At 41.8% G+C, this 16,361-nt stretch overlaps 1 protein-coding gene across 8 annotated transcripts in view; it reads left to right on the top strand.

Moving 5' to 3' along the window:
• The window catches only part of LOC129701230 (single-stranded DNA-binding protein 3), a 161,256-nt gene that overhangs the window by 140,559 nt on the left and 4,336 nt on the right, over positions 1 to 16,361 (top strand). For 4 of the 8 annotated variants that reach the window (XM_055642345.1, XM_055642347.1, XM_055642341.1 and 1 more), the window contains 8 exons: positions 197 to 261; positions 565 to 613; positions 4,035 to 4,070; positions 5,292 to 5,346; positions 7,908 to 7,978; positions 9,682 to 9,760; positions 10,024 to 10,052; positions 14,377 to 14,478. In XM_055642345.1, the coding sequence (XP_055498320.1) occupies positions 197 to 261; positions 565 to 613; positions 4,035 to 4,070; positions 5,292 to 5,346; positions 7,908 to 7,978; positions 9,682 to 9,760; positions 10,024 to 10,052; positions 14,377 to 14,478 (486 nt within the window). Of the gene's footprint in view, positions 1 to 172; positions 262 to 564; positions 614 to 4,034; positions 4,071 to 5,291; positions 5,347 to 7,907; positions 7,979 to 9,681; positions 9,761 to 10,023; positions 10,053 to 14,376; positions 14,479 to 16,361 lie in introns of all 8 variants that reach the window. The other 4 variants (XM_055642343.1, XM_055642346.1, XM_055642340.1 and 1 more) reach the window with 1 other exon arrangement.

The raw sequence follows: 16,361 nt of genomic DNA, 5'->3' as shown, positions 1-16,361 counted from the left end.
CCCCTTTGGGTTTGAAATTACCAAGAAAATGACTGCAAATTGAGACTGAGAATCAGCTTGACATCAGTTGGCACTGTTTTCTTTTGGCACGTATTGGGAATGTGTATAATAACATTAACTTTTTTTTTCTTCCCTTCCTTGCTCTTCACTGGTTTCCTTCTCGTTATGGTAGTCTGATCCTTGGTTATCGTTGCAGAACTATGGCGGTTCAATGAGACCTCCACCCAATTCAATAGGTCCCGGCATGGCGGGAATGAACATGTAAGTTTCTTGCTTGTGTTCACATAAATTGTTAAAAAGTGGAGATATAAACTTCCAATATATTGTTGATTACAAGGTATTTCCTTTGCTTGCATGACTTCAAACTTGTGAGGATAATGACATGTTTATAATTTTTGGTCCTTTTTACTACTTGAATATTCTTTTATACAATTTTGAAGCTTGCACCATGGATGAGTTTAGTTGATCTGAAGATTAAAGATAATTGAAGGTTTAATGGAGACTTATAAAGACTTAGTGACACAAAATTGAACCAAGAGTTAAAATAATGTATTTAAATTTCAGGGGTCCCGGGGCTGGACGACCATGGCCTAATCCTTCTAATGCTAACTCAGTGAGTAATACTGCTTTTACATGCTGTTACACATGTGTCACAGTATAGTAATAAGGCGTTTTCCCCAACAGATCCATCTCTGTGTTTGCATTCCACACAGTTTATTGTGTCCTCTACCTTTAATATAACATTCTATTCCTTTATTTATCATCCTTATAAAAACTATTTGTCTTAGCCGCTCCGTATGGAAGAGCATAAGAAAATAGGACTTGCCTGCTCAGGCCTCAGCTCCTCATCTGTGGTGGTTCCCCATCATCCTGATCTTACAAAAATGTATTAACTCTTTACCAATGCCCTGTGACCTGGCCTCCGCAACCTGCGGGGTAGAAAGTTCGAGAGATTCACTGCCCTCTGAGAAATTGCAACACTCGCATGGTAATGAAGCACTCATGAGTTCCTCTTGGATTTTGCAATGCTTTGATGCCTTCAAGTGGGAATAACTTCAAGTGTACACTTCTGCTAACATCAAGATCTCCATTAGATCATCTTGGAAATGCTTGGATTCTATTTGGTATCATCTCATATGGCACAACTCTTTTGCATCCATTTTCTTTTTTACAAATATCTAACAGCCAATGTAATAAAGAACCATATAAAATTGACAACATAGGAGGCCATTTGGCCCATCATGTTAGTGACGGCAGAAAGAGTAATCCCACCTTCCACCACTAGGCCTGCAGCGTGTAAATTTATAGGTTTCCACGTACACATCCAAATACAGTTTAAATGCAGTTAGGGTTTCTGCCACAACCATCCTTTCAGAATTCCAGAGCACTATCATGCTCTGGGAGAAAAATTACCACCTTGCATCACCTCCAATAATTCACCAATTTCTTTAAATCCTTGCCTCAGGTTTAGGATGTTCCACAGAAGGGAAATATGTTCTTCTTATTTACACTGAACTGCATAAAATCTCTCCCCCTAAGTTTCTGTTTCAAAGAAAGCAATGTTAGCTTATTCAATCTTACCTCATGTCTGCAGTTTCTCAATGTCTTTAAGTCTTTTCTGCACCCACTCTGGCACAATTGCTTCTTTCCAGTAACGAGGTGACCAGAGCTGTACAGAATATTTGTGCTCTGTCTGCAAAGCTAAAATTGCCAAAGAAAATAAAAATGGGAATGTTTTGGTGGGTAATATAAAGGCAACCTGTACGATCTTTTATTGGAACATAAAAAATAAAACATTAACAAGGTCGTGGGTGGGCCTTTTGCAGACCCGCAAGAGAATTTATAATGCAATTAAGATTAGTTACTTTTCGTCCATTAAGGATAACCCACAAAATCTGCCAGATTTACTCGGGCAAGAGTATACTGTAAGTGGGGAAGTGAAGGGACTCTGTTAGACAAAAAAAAAAGTCGGTCCATCAGTTACGTAAGGGTTCCGTGCCGGGGAAGTGTCCATAAGCCAATTCTCCAAGTCAGAAACACACATTTTCTATAGTAACGCACATCTTATCAGTTTGTGTAAACTTGCTTTAATTTAATTGAGTAGCCACCTTAATAATTAATCTAAAGAACATGTATTGTTTCCAGACACCAGAGAATATTGCTAGCATTAAAAATGATTTACAAATGTATGGAGAATTTGTAGAAAATCAGATTACTGAAAAACCGGTTAATTGTTACCCAGAGAAACCCTGTACTGGTGCAGTTGGCAAACTTGAAAATTGATCATTCATAAGGATTGAATGGTTTATAGTTTTGAATGAGATGGTTTTGGAGATGGTGGTTGTGGACGCAAGCCAAACCATTATGCAAAGCAACGTAATGCTTTGGCTCCATTTCCACTTCACACTGCATCAGCAGGCCACCATCATAATCAAGGAGCAGTCTCACCCCAGTCACTCCCTCCTCTCCCCTCTCCCATCAGGCAAGAGATACCGAAGTTGGAAAACACATACCTCCAGATTCAGGGAGAGTTTTTTCCCAGCTGTTAAAAAGCACTGGAATAGTGCTCTCGTGCTATTCCAGGTCTTGGGCCTGATGATGGCAGCATAGTAATACTGTTCTAAATTGGGAGACTCTGGCTTAGAGGGGGACACAGTTTAGAGCACAGAAGTCTCCACTGAGGCAGCGCATGGATGATCCACAGAATAGAAGCGCTTTCTGCTCTTCCAAGTAAATATTAAAGATTCCATAGCTCTACTTTGCTCATTCTGAGTGATGTATGTCTTTAAGAAAGCATGGGATTTTGCGGATAATTCCCGCAGTTATTTATCGAACTTTTGACAGGTGTCCACTGAGTTCAGAATTTTTTTTTTATTGGGCAAAACCGTGGCAATAAGATGCTGCCTCTCAGCACCAGAGACCTGGGCATGATCCTGACTTGGGGCATTGTCCGAATGGAGATTCCACATTCTCCCTCTGATCACATGGGCTTATTCCAGATGCTCCAGTTTCACCCCCTCATCCCAAAGACGAGTTTGTAGGTTAATTGGCCTTTGTCAATTGCCCCTAGCATGTCGAGAATGGATGAGAAAGTGGTCTAACATGGAACGAGTAGGAACGGGTGATCGATGGTCGGAATGGAGTTGGCGGGCTGAGGGGTTTGTTTCCACGTTGTATCTCTAGCTTAAACAAGCACGGGGCAAAGTTTCAATTCCCCAGCATGACATTTGGGAATAATGGATAGAAATATTATCGCCATTTATTTAGTTCCTTCAGACATTACTGAAAGGTCTGAATAAAAAAAGTAATTAATAATTAAATAGAACATTTTTAAAACTTTTTAAACTTAATCGTTGTTATTTTTCACTTTAAGCTGAACAGCCATCTTTTTTTCCTGATGGTGTTGTCAGACAGCTAAATAAGAAACATGGCTGAATCAAATGTCATTCTTGCGGAGGTTTAGTGGGCCCCACCTCTAGCATCTATCATGTGATATCTGCCTGAAGGCACAGGAGTCTTACCCAGGCAGGAAATTATAACATAATTTGGTTATTATTATATTGCTGTTTGAGATTTTTGTACATAAATTGGCTGTTGAGTTTTTATTACATTAATTGCAAGAGTACATAAAATTATTCATTACTTTTGGGGGTGTCATTTGCAAAAGCTGTTACAAAGACATGTCCCTTTGTTGATGCTGATAGGCAGGAGTGGGATTATATTAGACAAAGAAAAATCACCTTCACATTAATTGTGCCAAGAGAATTCCAATAACCAATGCCTGGCAGGATTGTGATAGACCCTAAAGCCATCCTGTAAATAGTTTGACCATGTTTTTGATTGGCTTGCCTGTGAACACAGGACACGTGGACTTCTGAGGATTTATAAAGAGAAGTGTGCCTATGAAGCAACAGGGAAAAAATAATCTCTCACACACACACACACACTTTATCTATAAGAGATTTTAAATTTCTGTTCATTGTTAAGCAAGTATGATCTGAAGTCTCTAAATAGTGTTTTTTTTTAATTTGCAGATTCCGTACTCCTCTTCGTCTCCTGGTACATATGGGGTATGTATTTGCATTTTTGGGAATATCTTGCATGAGGCAAATAAGTATAAATGAAGGAAAATTATTTGTCCAAAGCAATTGATGATAGGTAAAAGGTTCATTATTGACTGATCTAAATGAGAAAGTAGAAAGAAGGTAGCTTCTCTCCACACCCAAGGTCAAGTAAAGTATGTCTTGGTAAATTTAAAAAAATGAAGTAATTTGTCTTGGCATTTGGAATCCTACATGTGTTATGATGGTGGAGCTGCTGTCTCACAGCACCAGAGACCTGGGTTTGATCCTGACCTCGGTTGCTGTCTGTGTGGAGCTTGCACGATCTCTCTGCGACTATGTGGGTTTCCCCGGGTGCTCGGGTTTCCTCCCACACCCCAAAGGATGTGTAGGTTTGAAGGTTAATTGGCCTCCATAAATTGCCCTTGGTGTGTTGGGAGATGATGCGAAAGAAAGTGGGATATCTCACAACTAGTGTGAAATGCGTGGACTTGGTGGACGGGTAATTTCAACCAAAGAGGTGCAGGTTTGTACGTCAATTGGCCTCTGTAAATTTTCCCTAGTGTATGGGTGATTGCTGGTCAGCGTGGATCGGTGGGACGAAGGGCCTGTTTCCACGCTGCATCTCTAACCTACACCAGAGGGGCAATTCTATGTATTTGATATTTTACTGACTTGCTGGTGTAAAATGCTGAACTTGGTAACTATTTATCATTGGGTGCAACAGAAAAGTTGTCAAAGCAAAGGGATTTGCCTCCAGTATAAGGTGCTCCAGGTATAACATGTTCAGTATTGCTCCCACTGAAGTTGGCTATGATAATAGAACAACTGGAAAAAAGGTGGGAGTTGCAGCTTTGTGTTAAGTATTGATTGAATTCCATCTGTGACTCGGGCAGAATTGCCCCCCCTGGTTTAGGTTAGAGATGCAGGGTGGAAACGGGCCCTTCGTCACACCGAATCCACGCCGACCAGCAATCATCCATACACTAGTTCTATACTACTAACTATGGACAATTTACAGAGGCCAATTGACGTACAAACCTACACCTCTTTGGTTGAAATTATCCCGCAGTTTTGTTCGTGGTCTTTGGAAAAAACCCATGTCTACTGCTGTCTAGTATTCTGTTGAGAGTGTTCAGTGACCCAACAATGCCTTAGCCCAGTTACTGACAGCAGCATAACCCAGACAATCAATGATTCAATCAAAGCTGATGTGCGTTTTGTTCACAGGGGCCCCCTGGTGGCGGAGGTCCTCCAGGAACACCGATAATGCCAAGTCCAGCAGGTACAGCCTCACTCTCTCATTACTCCAGTGTTATAAAATTAAATACATGCTAATTTTAACTACCATCTGAGATTTATATTAAAATGTGTGCATTTTCCACATTTTAACCTAAATGCCCTGGCAGTATTTTTTTTTTCCTCTAAGATTGGAACCCTGCCTGCTTTTGCTGCCTGTATTTGCCTGTAAGTGCTGATCACACAGTTTTATCACTGACTGGGAGAAAGCCAACACTATGAAATTAATAATTCTCTATTAATGGGTTCCCACATGTGTTGGCCAAAATAAGTACCCCAAGCTAATTCCCTAAATTGTGTCATCAGCACTCTCAACATGATTTAATTACCGCCTTAATTGCACAGTGCAGATGCAGTGGCCTCCATAATGTTTGGGACAAAGACCTGTCATTTATTTATTTGCTTCTGTATTCCACAATTTGAGATTTGTAGTAAAAAAATAATCACATGTGGTTAAAGTACACATGCAATACTCCAGGTGTGGTCTCACCAAGACCCTGTACAACTGCAGTAGAACTTCCTATACTCAAATCCTTTTGCTATGAATGCTAACATACCATTCGCCTTCTTCACTGCCTGCTGCACCTGCATGCCTACTTTTAATGACTGGTGTACCATGACACCCAGGTCTCGTTGCATCTCCCCCTTTCCTAATCGGCCACCATTCAGATAATAGTCTACTTTCCTGTTTTTGCCACCAAAGTGGATAACCTCACATTTATCCACATTATACTGCACCTGCCATGCATTTGCCCACTCACCCAGCCTATCCAAGTCACCTTGCAGCCTCCTAGCATCCTCCACACAGCTAACACTGCCCCCCAGCTTCGTGTCATCCGCAAACTTGGAGATGTTGCATTCAATTCCCTCGTCCAAATCATTAATATATATCGTAAATAGCTGAGGTCCCAGCACTGAGCCTTGCGGTACCCCACTAGTCACTGCCTGCCATTGTGAAAAGGACCCGTTTACTCCTACTCTTTGCTTCCTGTCTGCCAGCCAGTTCTCTATCCACATCAATACTGAAGCCCCAATACCGTGTGCTTTATACTAATCTCTTATGTGGGACCTTGTCGAAAGCCTTCTGAAAGTCCAGATATAACACATCCACTGGTTCTCCCTTATCCACTCTACTAGTTACATCCTCGAAAAATTCTATAAGATTCGTCAGACATGATTTACCTTTCATAAATCCATGCTGACTTTGTCCAATGATTTCACCACTTTCCAAATGTGCTGCTATCCCATCTTCAATAGCAGTTTCCCCACTACCGACGTTAGACTAACTGGTCTGTAATTCCCTGTTTTCTCTCTCCTTCCCTTTTTAAAAAGTGGGGTTACATTAGCTACCCTCCAATCCTCAGGAACTACTCCAGAATCTAAAGAGTTTTGAAAAATTATCACTAATGCATCCACTATTTCTGGAGCTACTTCCTTAAGTACTCTGGGATGCAGCCTATCTGGCCCTGGGGATTTATCGACCTTTAATCCATTCAATTTACCTCACAGCACTTCCAGGCTAACCTGGATTTCACGCAGTTCCTAAATCTCATTTGACCCCTGGTCCCCTGCTATTTCAGGCAGATTATTTATGTCTTCTTTAGTGAAGACAGAACCAAAGTAGTTATTCAATTGGTCTGCCATGTCCTTGTTCCCCATGATCAACTCACCTGTTTCTGACTGCAAGGGACCTGTATTTGTTTTAACTAGGTATATGTTTTCTGATACTCTCCCTTGCCAGAGAAACTCCTAGTTTCTTAGCCATTTCCTCATTTCTCTCGGGTGGAAATAAAGTGTGCGGTATGTTTAAAAAGTGGGATTTTTTTTCAATTTACGTAGTCTCTGAAATTTATGTTGAGGTCAAAGTCGGGACTTTTTTTACCGACTCCAGCTACACCAAATTTGCACCGACTCGACAGTCCTGGGATGGTCAGCACATGGAACCTGCTGCCATGTGGGATAACTGAGATGAACAACATCACTGCATTTATAGGGAAGCTGGATTAACATGAGGAAAACCTAAATTAAAAAAACTGCAGATGCTGAAAATCTGAAACGTAAAATGCTGGAAACATTCTGTGGATCGGACAGTATCTGAAAAGATAAACAATTGATATAGTGTTGAGGCCCTTCGTTAGAAATGGGAATGATTTGGAGAAGAAAAAAATAGGTTTAGGTTCTTCAAACTTGTGTGGGGCTTCGTTATAGCGATGCAGGCAGCCACAGATGGGTCAGAGTGGAATAGAGAATTAAAGTGGCACCAGTCACCCCTATTGTCTGATGCAGCTGTCCTGCAAAGTGGTCACCCAATCTGTTAATGTCGGCGAGATCACGTGGAGAAGGCTGTGAAAATGTTGGTGTGGAGCAACAACGTGGTCTTGTTGAGTAGAGTGGCCTCATTTTGCTGGAGCAAAGTAACTCATGATAAAGAAACTCTTGATTTTAAAGGCTTTGAAAAAGATAAATAAAATAGTTGCCTGTTCAAGTATCACATCTCTGTTCTAATTTAAGCTGAATTAAACTTGTTTTTCTCATCTTCAAATACAGATTCCACAAATTCCAGTGACAACATGTACACAATGATTAATCCCGTTCCACCTGGAGGAAGCCGGTCAAATGTAAGTTTATCATGAGAGGAAAAGCACATGCAAACTTTCTCCTTGCTTTCACAGAATTGATACAAATACTGTCAAAATGAATGAAACAGGACATTCTTAACATATGGTAGTCTATAAGTGCTCGGTATTTCGACTGCGCATGCCCAGGTCAAAGGTCACTATGTATAATAATAATAATAAAGAAATTTTATGGGCGCCTTTCAAGAGTCTCAAGGACACCTTACAAAAATTTAGCAGGTAGAGGAAAAACATGTAAGGGGAATGAAATAAATAGTAGAGACATGACTAGTACACAAAGTAAAGTCAGAAACAGCCCAGGGAAGCAGTGGACCTTAATTTCTTCAGTTTTTTCCAGCTTTGATTCTTCAAGGTAAGAAAATACAGCTTTCAAACTATGAAATACTTGTATTTGTTGTTCCTTTGTTAAAAGCTAAGATTATTTTGTCGTTTTTATTGCTTTATTATGCTTTGGTGAGTGTGTGAGTTTGTGCTAGTCCGTGGTTGATGTTGGGCCTGGGTCTGTTGAGTTGCTGCTGGGCCGTCCACGTCCCGTCCCGGGGCCCGGCCGTAGTTGAACTGGGGTTGGCTAAAGAATTTCATTGGCTTTCACCCCAGCTCAACTCCCGCCGGGCCAACGGACAGCCCCGGACCGATGACACCAGCAGCCCCAGGCCCACAGCCAGCGCGGAGAAGAAGTGTCAACTCCAGCCAAGTCCTGCTCCCTGACGGGCCAGGGCCCTCCAGCAGCCAACCTCCCCAGTGCCAGCAAAAGCCGAGCACCAGCCATTCATACAAAGTGCTGCAGCCCCCTCTCCATGAAAGCCCGGCCAGACCCCTCCACCCACGTCCGGACACCCGGGAGGGGACGGGGACGGCCCAGCAGCAACTCAACAAACACGGGCCCGACACCGACCACGTACGAGCACGATCTCGCTCACTCACCAAAGCATAATCAAGCAATTAAAATGACAAAATAATCTTAGCTTTTAACAAAGGAACAATAAATACAGCTATTTCATAGTTTGAAAGCAGTATTTTCTTACCAAGAAGAATCAAAGGTAGAAAAAGCAGAAGCAATGAAGGTTCACTGCTCCACTGCTTTCCAGGGGTGTTTATGCATAGTGACCTTTGACCTGGGCATGTGCAGTTGGAATACCGAACTCGGTTATTAGGATCCATGCATACAAAAACAAGATGACTGCTGTGGATATAGATCCTATGTCACAAATGGCTATTGGACCTTCAGGTTTGTGTTTGTTCACCCAGAGTTTTGTTGTATTCCTGGATGGTCACCTTAAGTATTACCATATTTTGCTGAACTGTATAAGCCACAGTGGGCGGCACAGTGGCGCAACGGTAAAGTTGTTGCCCTGCAGCGCTTGCAGCGCCGGAGACCCGGGTTCTATCCCGACTACAGTTGGCTGTCTGTAATGAGTTTGTACATTCTCCCCATGACCTGTGTGGGTATTCTCCGAGATATTTGGTTTCCTCCCACGCTCCAAAGACATACAGGTATGTAGGTTGATTGGCTTGGTATAAGTGTAAATTGTCCCTCGTGTCTGCAGGAAAGTGTCAGTGTTCGAGGATCGCTGGTCGTAGCAGACTCGGTGTCGTGAAGTTTTTCCACGTGTTTCCACGCTGTATCTCTAAACTAAACATAGAATTTGTTGACCTCTTTACAATTTGCTTTGTTTTTCTTCCAGTTCCCACTGGGGCCTGGCTCTGAAGGTCCCATGGGTGGAATGGGCGGAATTGAGCCACTTCATATGAATGGATCATTAGGTAAGTCACCTTCCTACCAGGAGCAATCATAAATGGGCACTGAAGCCTTTTATGCAACACGGAAATAAATAAATCAACAGGGCTTCTGAATCCTTGTTGGAATGGAGGCATTGGAATAAATAAGCCATACACAGTTGGGTTTTTATGCGCGGATGAGTGAAAAATGAAACCGTTGTCAAAGAATAGAACTTTTCAGTATTTTTCTACCATGGTTATGTCGCGTCAGAAATGTTAATGAAAATATTTGCTTTTACTCTCCCTAGGATCAGGCGATATGGACGGGATCCCTAAGGTATGAGTTTAACTTTAATACAAAGTTTAACAATTAATATAAACATTCAACAGAGATTATGTGATTCTTCGATCACAATCCAAAAGGGAGTGGAATGGAGTGGTCCATAATGTTGCCAGTTCTATACTGAACACGATTCCATTTTATGGAAATATCTACATCTCGAAGTATAAACCACGGCTAATTCCCTATTGCTACATTTTCATTTTATAGATCATGAATACTTTTAGAGGACATGTACCAACCATCCCAACATACATTTGCTATTTAGATCTAGCCACACATTTTTCTTTGTAATAGTCGTCTGATATTGTGTGTAAATAAATTAAAATCCTAGAAGGATTGATTTGATAGACATTTTCCCCTGAAGGCACAGTGAACTGGTGACAGTATTTTATCCATGTGCTGTCTTGAGAGGAATCAAACTGAGTGCGTTGAGTCTACATAAATTATGTGAAGGAAAGAGATCTGGAATGGCTGAGGGAAAAGCAGTGATCAGATGAGAGAGATTTAAAAGGCGTGACAAAAAAAGAGGAAAGAATAACAATTGCAGTTATTAGAAATAGAAAATAAAAGTTAGAGTAATTGTCATACAGCATGGAAACAGGTCCTTCAGTCCAGTTTGCCCATGCTGATCAAGGTGCCCCCTCTGCATCAGTCCCACCTGCCCAGGTCTGGCCCATATCCCTGTAAACCTTTCCTATCCATATGTCTTTTAAATGTTGTTATAGTTTCTGCCTCAACTACCTCCTCTGATAACTCATCCACTGTGTGAAAAAGTTGCCCCTCAGATCCCTATTAAATGTTTTCCCTCTTACCTTAACATACGTCCTCTGGTTCTTGATACTCCTACTCAGGGTGAAAGACTCTGTGCATCTATCCTAACTATCTCTCTCATGATCTTGTACACCACTATAAGATGTCTCCTCCTCCTATGCTCCAAGGAATACAGTCCTAGCCTGCCCAACCTCTCCCGATACTTCAGGCCTTCAAGTTCTGGCACCATCCTAATAAATCTGTGCATTCTTTTCAGCTGAACAACATAATTCCTATAGTAGGAAGACCAAAATCAAACACAATACTCCAACTGTGGCCTCATCAGTGTCTTGTGCAGCTGTAACATAATATCCCAACTTCTATACTCAAAACCCTGACTGATGAAGGCCGAAAGCCTGCATGACCACCTTATCTACCTGTGACACAACTTTCAAGGAACCACGTACCTGCTCTCCTAGATTCCTCTGTTCTACCACACATCAGAATCCTGATTTACTGTGGTCCTGCTCCGATTAGACTTCCCAAAATGCAATACCTCACATTTACCTGCATTAAACTCCATTAACCATTCCTCTGCCCACTTGCCCAGCCGACCAAGATCCTGATGTAACCATTGACAACCATCTTCGCTATCTCCAATACCACTCACTTTTGTGTCATCTGCCAACTTACTAATAATGTCTTGTAGGTTCTCATCCAAATCACTGATATAGACCACAAACAGCTTTAGGCACACTTGCCACATTCAATTCTATTCAATTCAACTTTATTGTCATTGCACAGATACAAGTATGGGTACAACGAAATGCAGTTTAGCGTCAGTCCATAGTAATAGTGCAATATAGAAATAAAAATACAGAATAAGCAAACAATGTGGACGGAGAGCCTGGAGAAATTTATCGGCGGGACTCCGAGTTCAGCAATGTGATAGTGATTTATCTATTGACATCACTTGTCAATAGATAAATAAAGATAAATGTGAAGTTGGCGGCAAAAACAAGGGGGCAGATTAATATCTCAATGGGGTTAGGTTAGATAAGGGGGAGGTGCAGCGAGACCTGGCGTCCTTGTACATCGGTCACTGAAAGTTCGCTTACAGGTACAGCAGGCAGTGAAAATAGCGAATGGAGTGTTGGCCTTCATAACAAGAGGATTTCAGTATAGGAGTAAAGAGGTTCTTCTGCAGTTGTATAGGGCTCTGGTGAGACCACATCTGGAGTATAGTGTACAGTTTTGGTCTCCTAATTTGAGGAATTACATCCTTGTGATTGAGGCAGTGCAGCGTAGGTTCACGAGATTGATCACTGGGATGGCGGGACTGTCATATGAGGAAAGATTGAAAAGACTAGGCTTGTATTCACTGGAGTTTAGAAGGATGAGAGGGGGATCTTATAGAAACATATACAATTATAAAAGGACTGGACAAGCTAGATGCAGGAAAAATGTTCCCAATATTGGGCGAATCCAGAACCAGGGGTCATAGTCTTAGAATAAAAGGGAGGTCATTTAAGACTGAGGTGAGAAAAAAGGTTTTCACCCAGAGAGTTGTGAATTTATGGAATTCCCTGCCACAGAGGGCAGTGGAGGCCAAGTCACTGGATGGATTTAAGAGAGAGTTAGATAGAGCTTTAGGGGCTAGTGGAGTCAAAGGATATGGGGAGAAGGCAGGCACTGGTTATTGACAGGAGACGATCAGCCATGATCACAATGAATAATGGGCCGATGGCCTCCTCCTGCACCTATTTTCTATGTCTAATAGTTTCCATAAAGGTCTAGAAAATGTGAAAATAATTGCATATAATAGTCAATTGGAAAGAAATTTGGAGAATCTGATTTACTGGTGAATGTTAGAACAAATGGTGGACAACATGGCTGCAGAGCTCCCAAGTATTCCTAGAAAAGCACTGGTGTGTTAGCCCATGTCATCTGAATCTATTGTAAGGCTCAGAGAAATGTGTAATTCCCAGAATTCTTCTGACGGCAACATTCGTGCATTGTAGAAAGTTGTGGTAATTCCTCAAACTTACATTGGAATCACTTTTGGAAGCAAATCACTGATTCTTTAAAATTCCGCTTCCGTTATTCCAATTCTACACAGGATTATTTAAATTCTTGCATTTTGCCGGGTCTCCTGTGGTTAACTCCATAGGACTTTCTTCTGCCTATATTTCTTCCTTTGAACAGCTTACCTGGACCAAAGTTCCTCTGGTCCTTGCCTTACACCCCACTACCCTCTGCCTCCAACACATAATTTTCCAACATTTCTGCCACCTTCAACATGGTCCCATTGCCAGTCAGATTTTCCCATCCCCACCTTTTCTGCTTTATGTGGAGCCTGCTCCCTCAAACTCCTTGGTTCACTCATCCATTCCCACCCAAACCACCCCTCCCCAGGTAGTTTCCCATGCAACTGCAGGAGATGCAACACCTGTCCCTATACCGCCTCCCTCACAGCCATCCAGGGACCACAGCTGCATTTCCAGGTGAGACAGAGGTTCACACGCACCTCCTACAACCTTGTCTATTGCCTTGTCTATTGTATTTGGCGTCCTTTACATCAGTGAAACCAAGCATGCTAGGTCTGTCGAGGCCTGCTGGATCTCACGGTTGCTAACCATTTAAACTCCCCTTTCCATTCCCATACCAACCTTTCTGCCCTGGGCCTCCTCCACTGCCAGAGTGAGGCCACACGCAAACTGGAGGAGAAGCATCTCATTCCGCTTGGGTAACATACAACCCAATGGTGTGAACATTGAATTCTCCAATTTTATGTAACTTAACGAAGAAGATCCCTTTCCTCTTCTATCTAGTAACTTCCTCTGACTTCACATTCTTCTCTTTTCGCATCACAACCGTTTGTCATATACCCATCTTTAGCCTTTGTCCACCCATCAGCCAATCTACTCCTGCCCCCCCCCCCCCCCCCCCCCCCGACATGTATCCACCTATCACTTGTCCTGCTCCTACCTTTCGCCCAGCTTGCTTCCCTCGACTACAATGAAACTGAAGAAGGGTGCTGAGCCGAGGCATCACCTATCCATGTTCCCTAGAGATACTGCCCCACTGAATTACTCCAGCACTGTCTTTTTTTTAAACCAGCATATGTAGTTTCTCATAACAGTGTATCACCTTTCTGTTGTTCTAATCCTACCTACCTATATGTACAGATGATGTCCAAGTAATTAAAGCATATCCACTTTCTAACATCAGAAGAGATTGGTATTTTGGACTTTGGTTTAGCAGTGGATATAATACCAGCTCCTGGGGTCCTAACTGGTGGATTATAAACAACTGATGTGATCAATGGCAGATTCTTAAATGTATCAATGTACACATGATGAAATTAAAACCTGGTCTTCAGGGACTCTATTGAAGGCAAAATGAGCAATAAATCTTATCAAGCCAAACATTTGGAATTAACTCAATGTGATCATCTCTGAGAATTAAAATTGCCACTTAGCAGCTCTGTGATGTGGTGTTCGCTTGCTTTGACTCTCTTTGGGAGAGAAACTCCATGTTTTAATGAATGAAATTATGTACCTTCCAGAATTCTCCCAACAACATGAGCAGCATTACCAATCCTCCAGGCACTCCAAGGGATGATGGTGAATTAGGAGGCAATTTTCTTCACTCCTTCCAAAATGATAACGTGAGTATGTGAGCATACTAGATACAGTGCCCTCCATAATGTTTGGGACAAAGACCCATCATTTATTTATTTGCTGCTGTGCTCCACAATTTGAGATGTAGTAGAAAAAAAATCACGCATTTAAAGTGCACATTGTCAGATTTTAATAAAGGCCATTTTTATACATTTTGGTTTCACCATGTAGAAATTACAGCTGTGTTTATACATAGTCCCCTCATTTCAGAGCACCATAATGTTTGGGACACATGGCTTCACAGGTGTTTGTAATTGCTCAGGTGTGTTTAATTGCCTCCTTAATGCAGGTACAAGAGAGCTCTCAGCACCTAGTCTTTCCTCCAGTCTTTCCATCACCTTTGGAAACTTTTATTGCTGTTTATCAACATGAGGACCAAAGTTGTGCCAATGAAAGTCAAAGAAGTCATTATGAGACTGAGAAACAGGAATAAAACTGTTAGAGACATCAGCCAAACCTTAAGCTTACCAAAATCAACTGTTTGGAACATCATTAAGAAGAAAGACAGCACTGTTGAGCTTACTAATCACAAAGGGACTGGCAGGCCAAGGAAGACCTCCACAGCTGATGACAAAATAATTCTCTCTATAATAAAGAAAAAAAAACCCAAAACACCTGTCCGACAGATCAGAAACACTCTTCAGGAGTCAGGTGTGGATTTGTCAATAACCACTGTCCGCAGAAGACTTCATGAAATGAAATACAGAGGCTACACTGCAAGATGCAAACCACTGGTTAGCTGTAAAAATAGGATGGCCAGGCTGCAGTTTGCCAAGAAGTACTTAAAAGAGCAACTACAGTTCTGGAAAAAGACGAGACGAAGATGAACTTAAATCAGAGTGATGGCAAGTGCAAAGTATTGAGGAGAGAAGGAACTGTCAAAGATTCAAAGCATACCACCTCATGTGTGAAACACGGTGGTGGGGATGTATGGCCTGGGCATGTATGGCTGCTGAAGGTTCTGGCTCACTTATTACCATTGATGATACAACTGCTGATGGGAGTAGCACAATGAAATCTGAAGTGTATAGACACATCCTATCTGCTCAAGTTCAAACTCATTGGCCAGCGGTTCATTCTACAGCAAGACAATTATCCCAAACATACGGCTAACGTTTTTCAAAGCTAAAAAAATAGTCAATTCTTGAGTGGCCAAGCCAATCACCCAATCTGAATCCAATTAAGCATGCCTTGTATATGCTGAAGAGAAAACTGAAGGGAACTAGCCTCCAAAACAAGCATTAGCTAAAGATGGCTACAATACAGGCCTGGCAGAGCATCACCAGAGAAGACACCTAGCAACTGGTGATGTCCATGAATCGCAGACTTCAAGCAGTCATTACATACAAAGGATATGCAACAAAATACTGAGGTCAGTCTGAAGAAGGGTTTCGGCCCGAAACGGTGCCTATTTCCTTCGCTTCATAGATGCTGCTGCACCCTCTGAGTTTCTCCAGCACTTTTGCCTATCTTCGATTTTCCATCATCTGCAGTTCCTTCTTAAACAAAATACTAAACATGCCTACTTTCATTTACATGACATTGATGTGCCCCAAACATTATGGTGCCCTGATATGGGGGGGGGGGGGGGGGGGGGGGGGCTTGATTTGTATAAAAAATGGGCTTTATTAAAATCTGACAATGTACACTTTAACTGCAAGTCTTTGTTTTCTATTACTAATCTCAAATTGAGACAAATAAATAAATGATGGGTCTTTGTCCGAAATAATTGTGGAGGGCACTGTACACGTACATTCTAACACAAATAACTATGATAGATTTTGCTTGATAATTATTTATTATTATTTATTTCATTTCATCTTAGAGCTACTATCACTCAGGCTTCTATTTCTAGTGGTTATTGAGATAT

Source organism: Leucoraja erinacea, chromosome 10 (genome assembly GCF_028641065.1).
Source record: "Leucoraja erinacea ecotype New England chromosome 10, Leri_hhj_1, whole genome shotgun sequence".
NCBI lineage: Eukaryota > Metazoa > Chordata > Chondrichthyes > Rajiformes > Rajidae > Leucoraja > Leucoraja erinaceus.
Note: the sequence above shows the minus strand (reverse complement) of the source record. Positions and strands in the feature narration are given on the sequence as shown.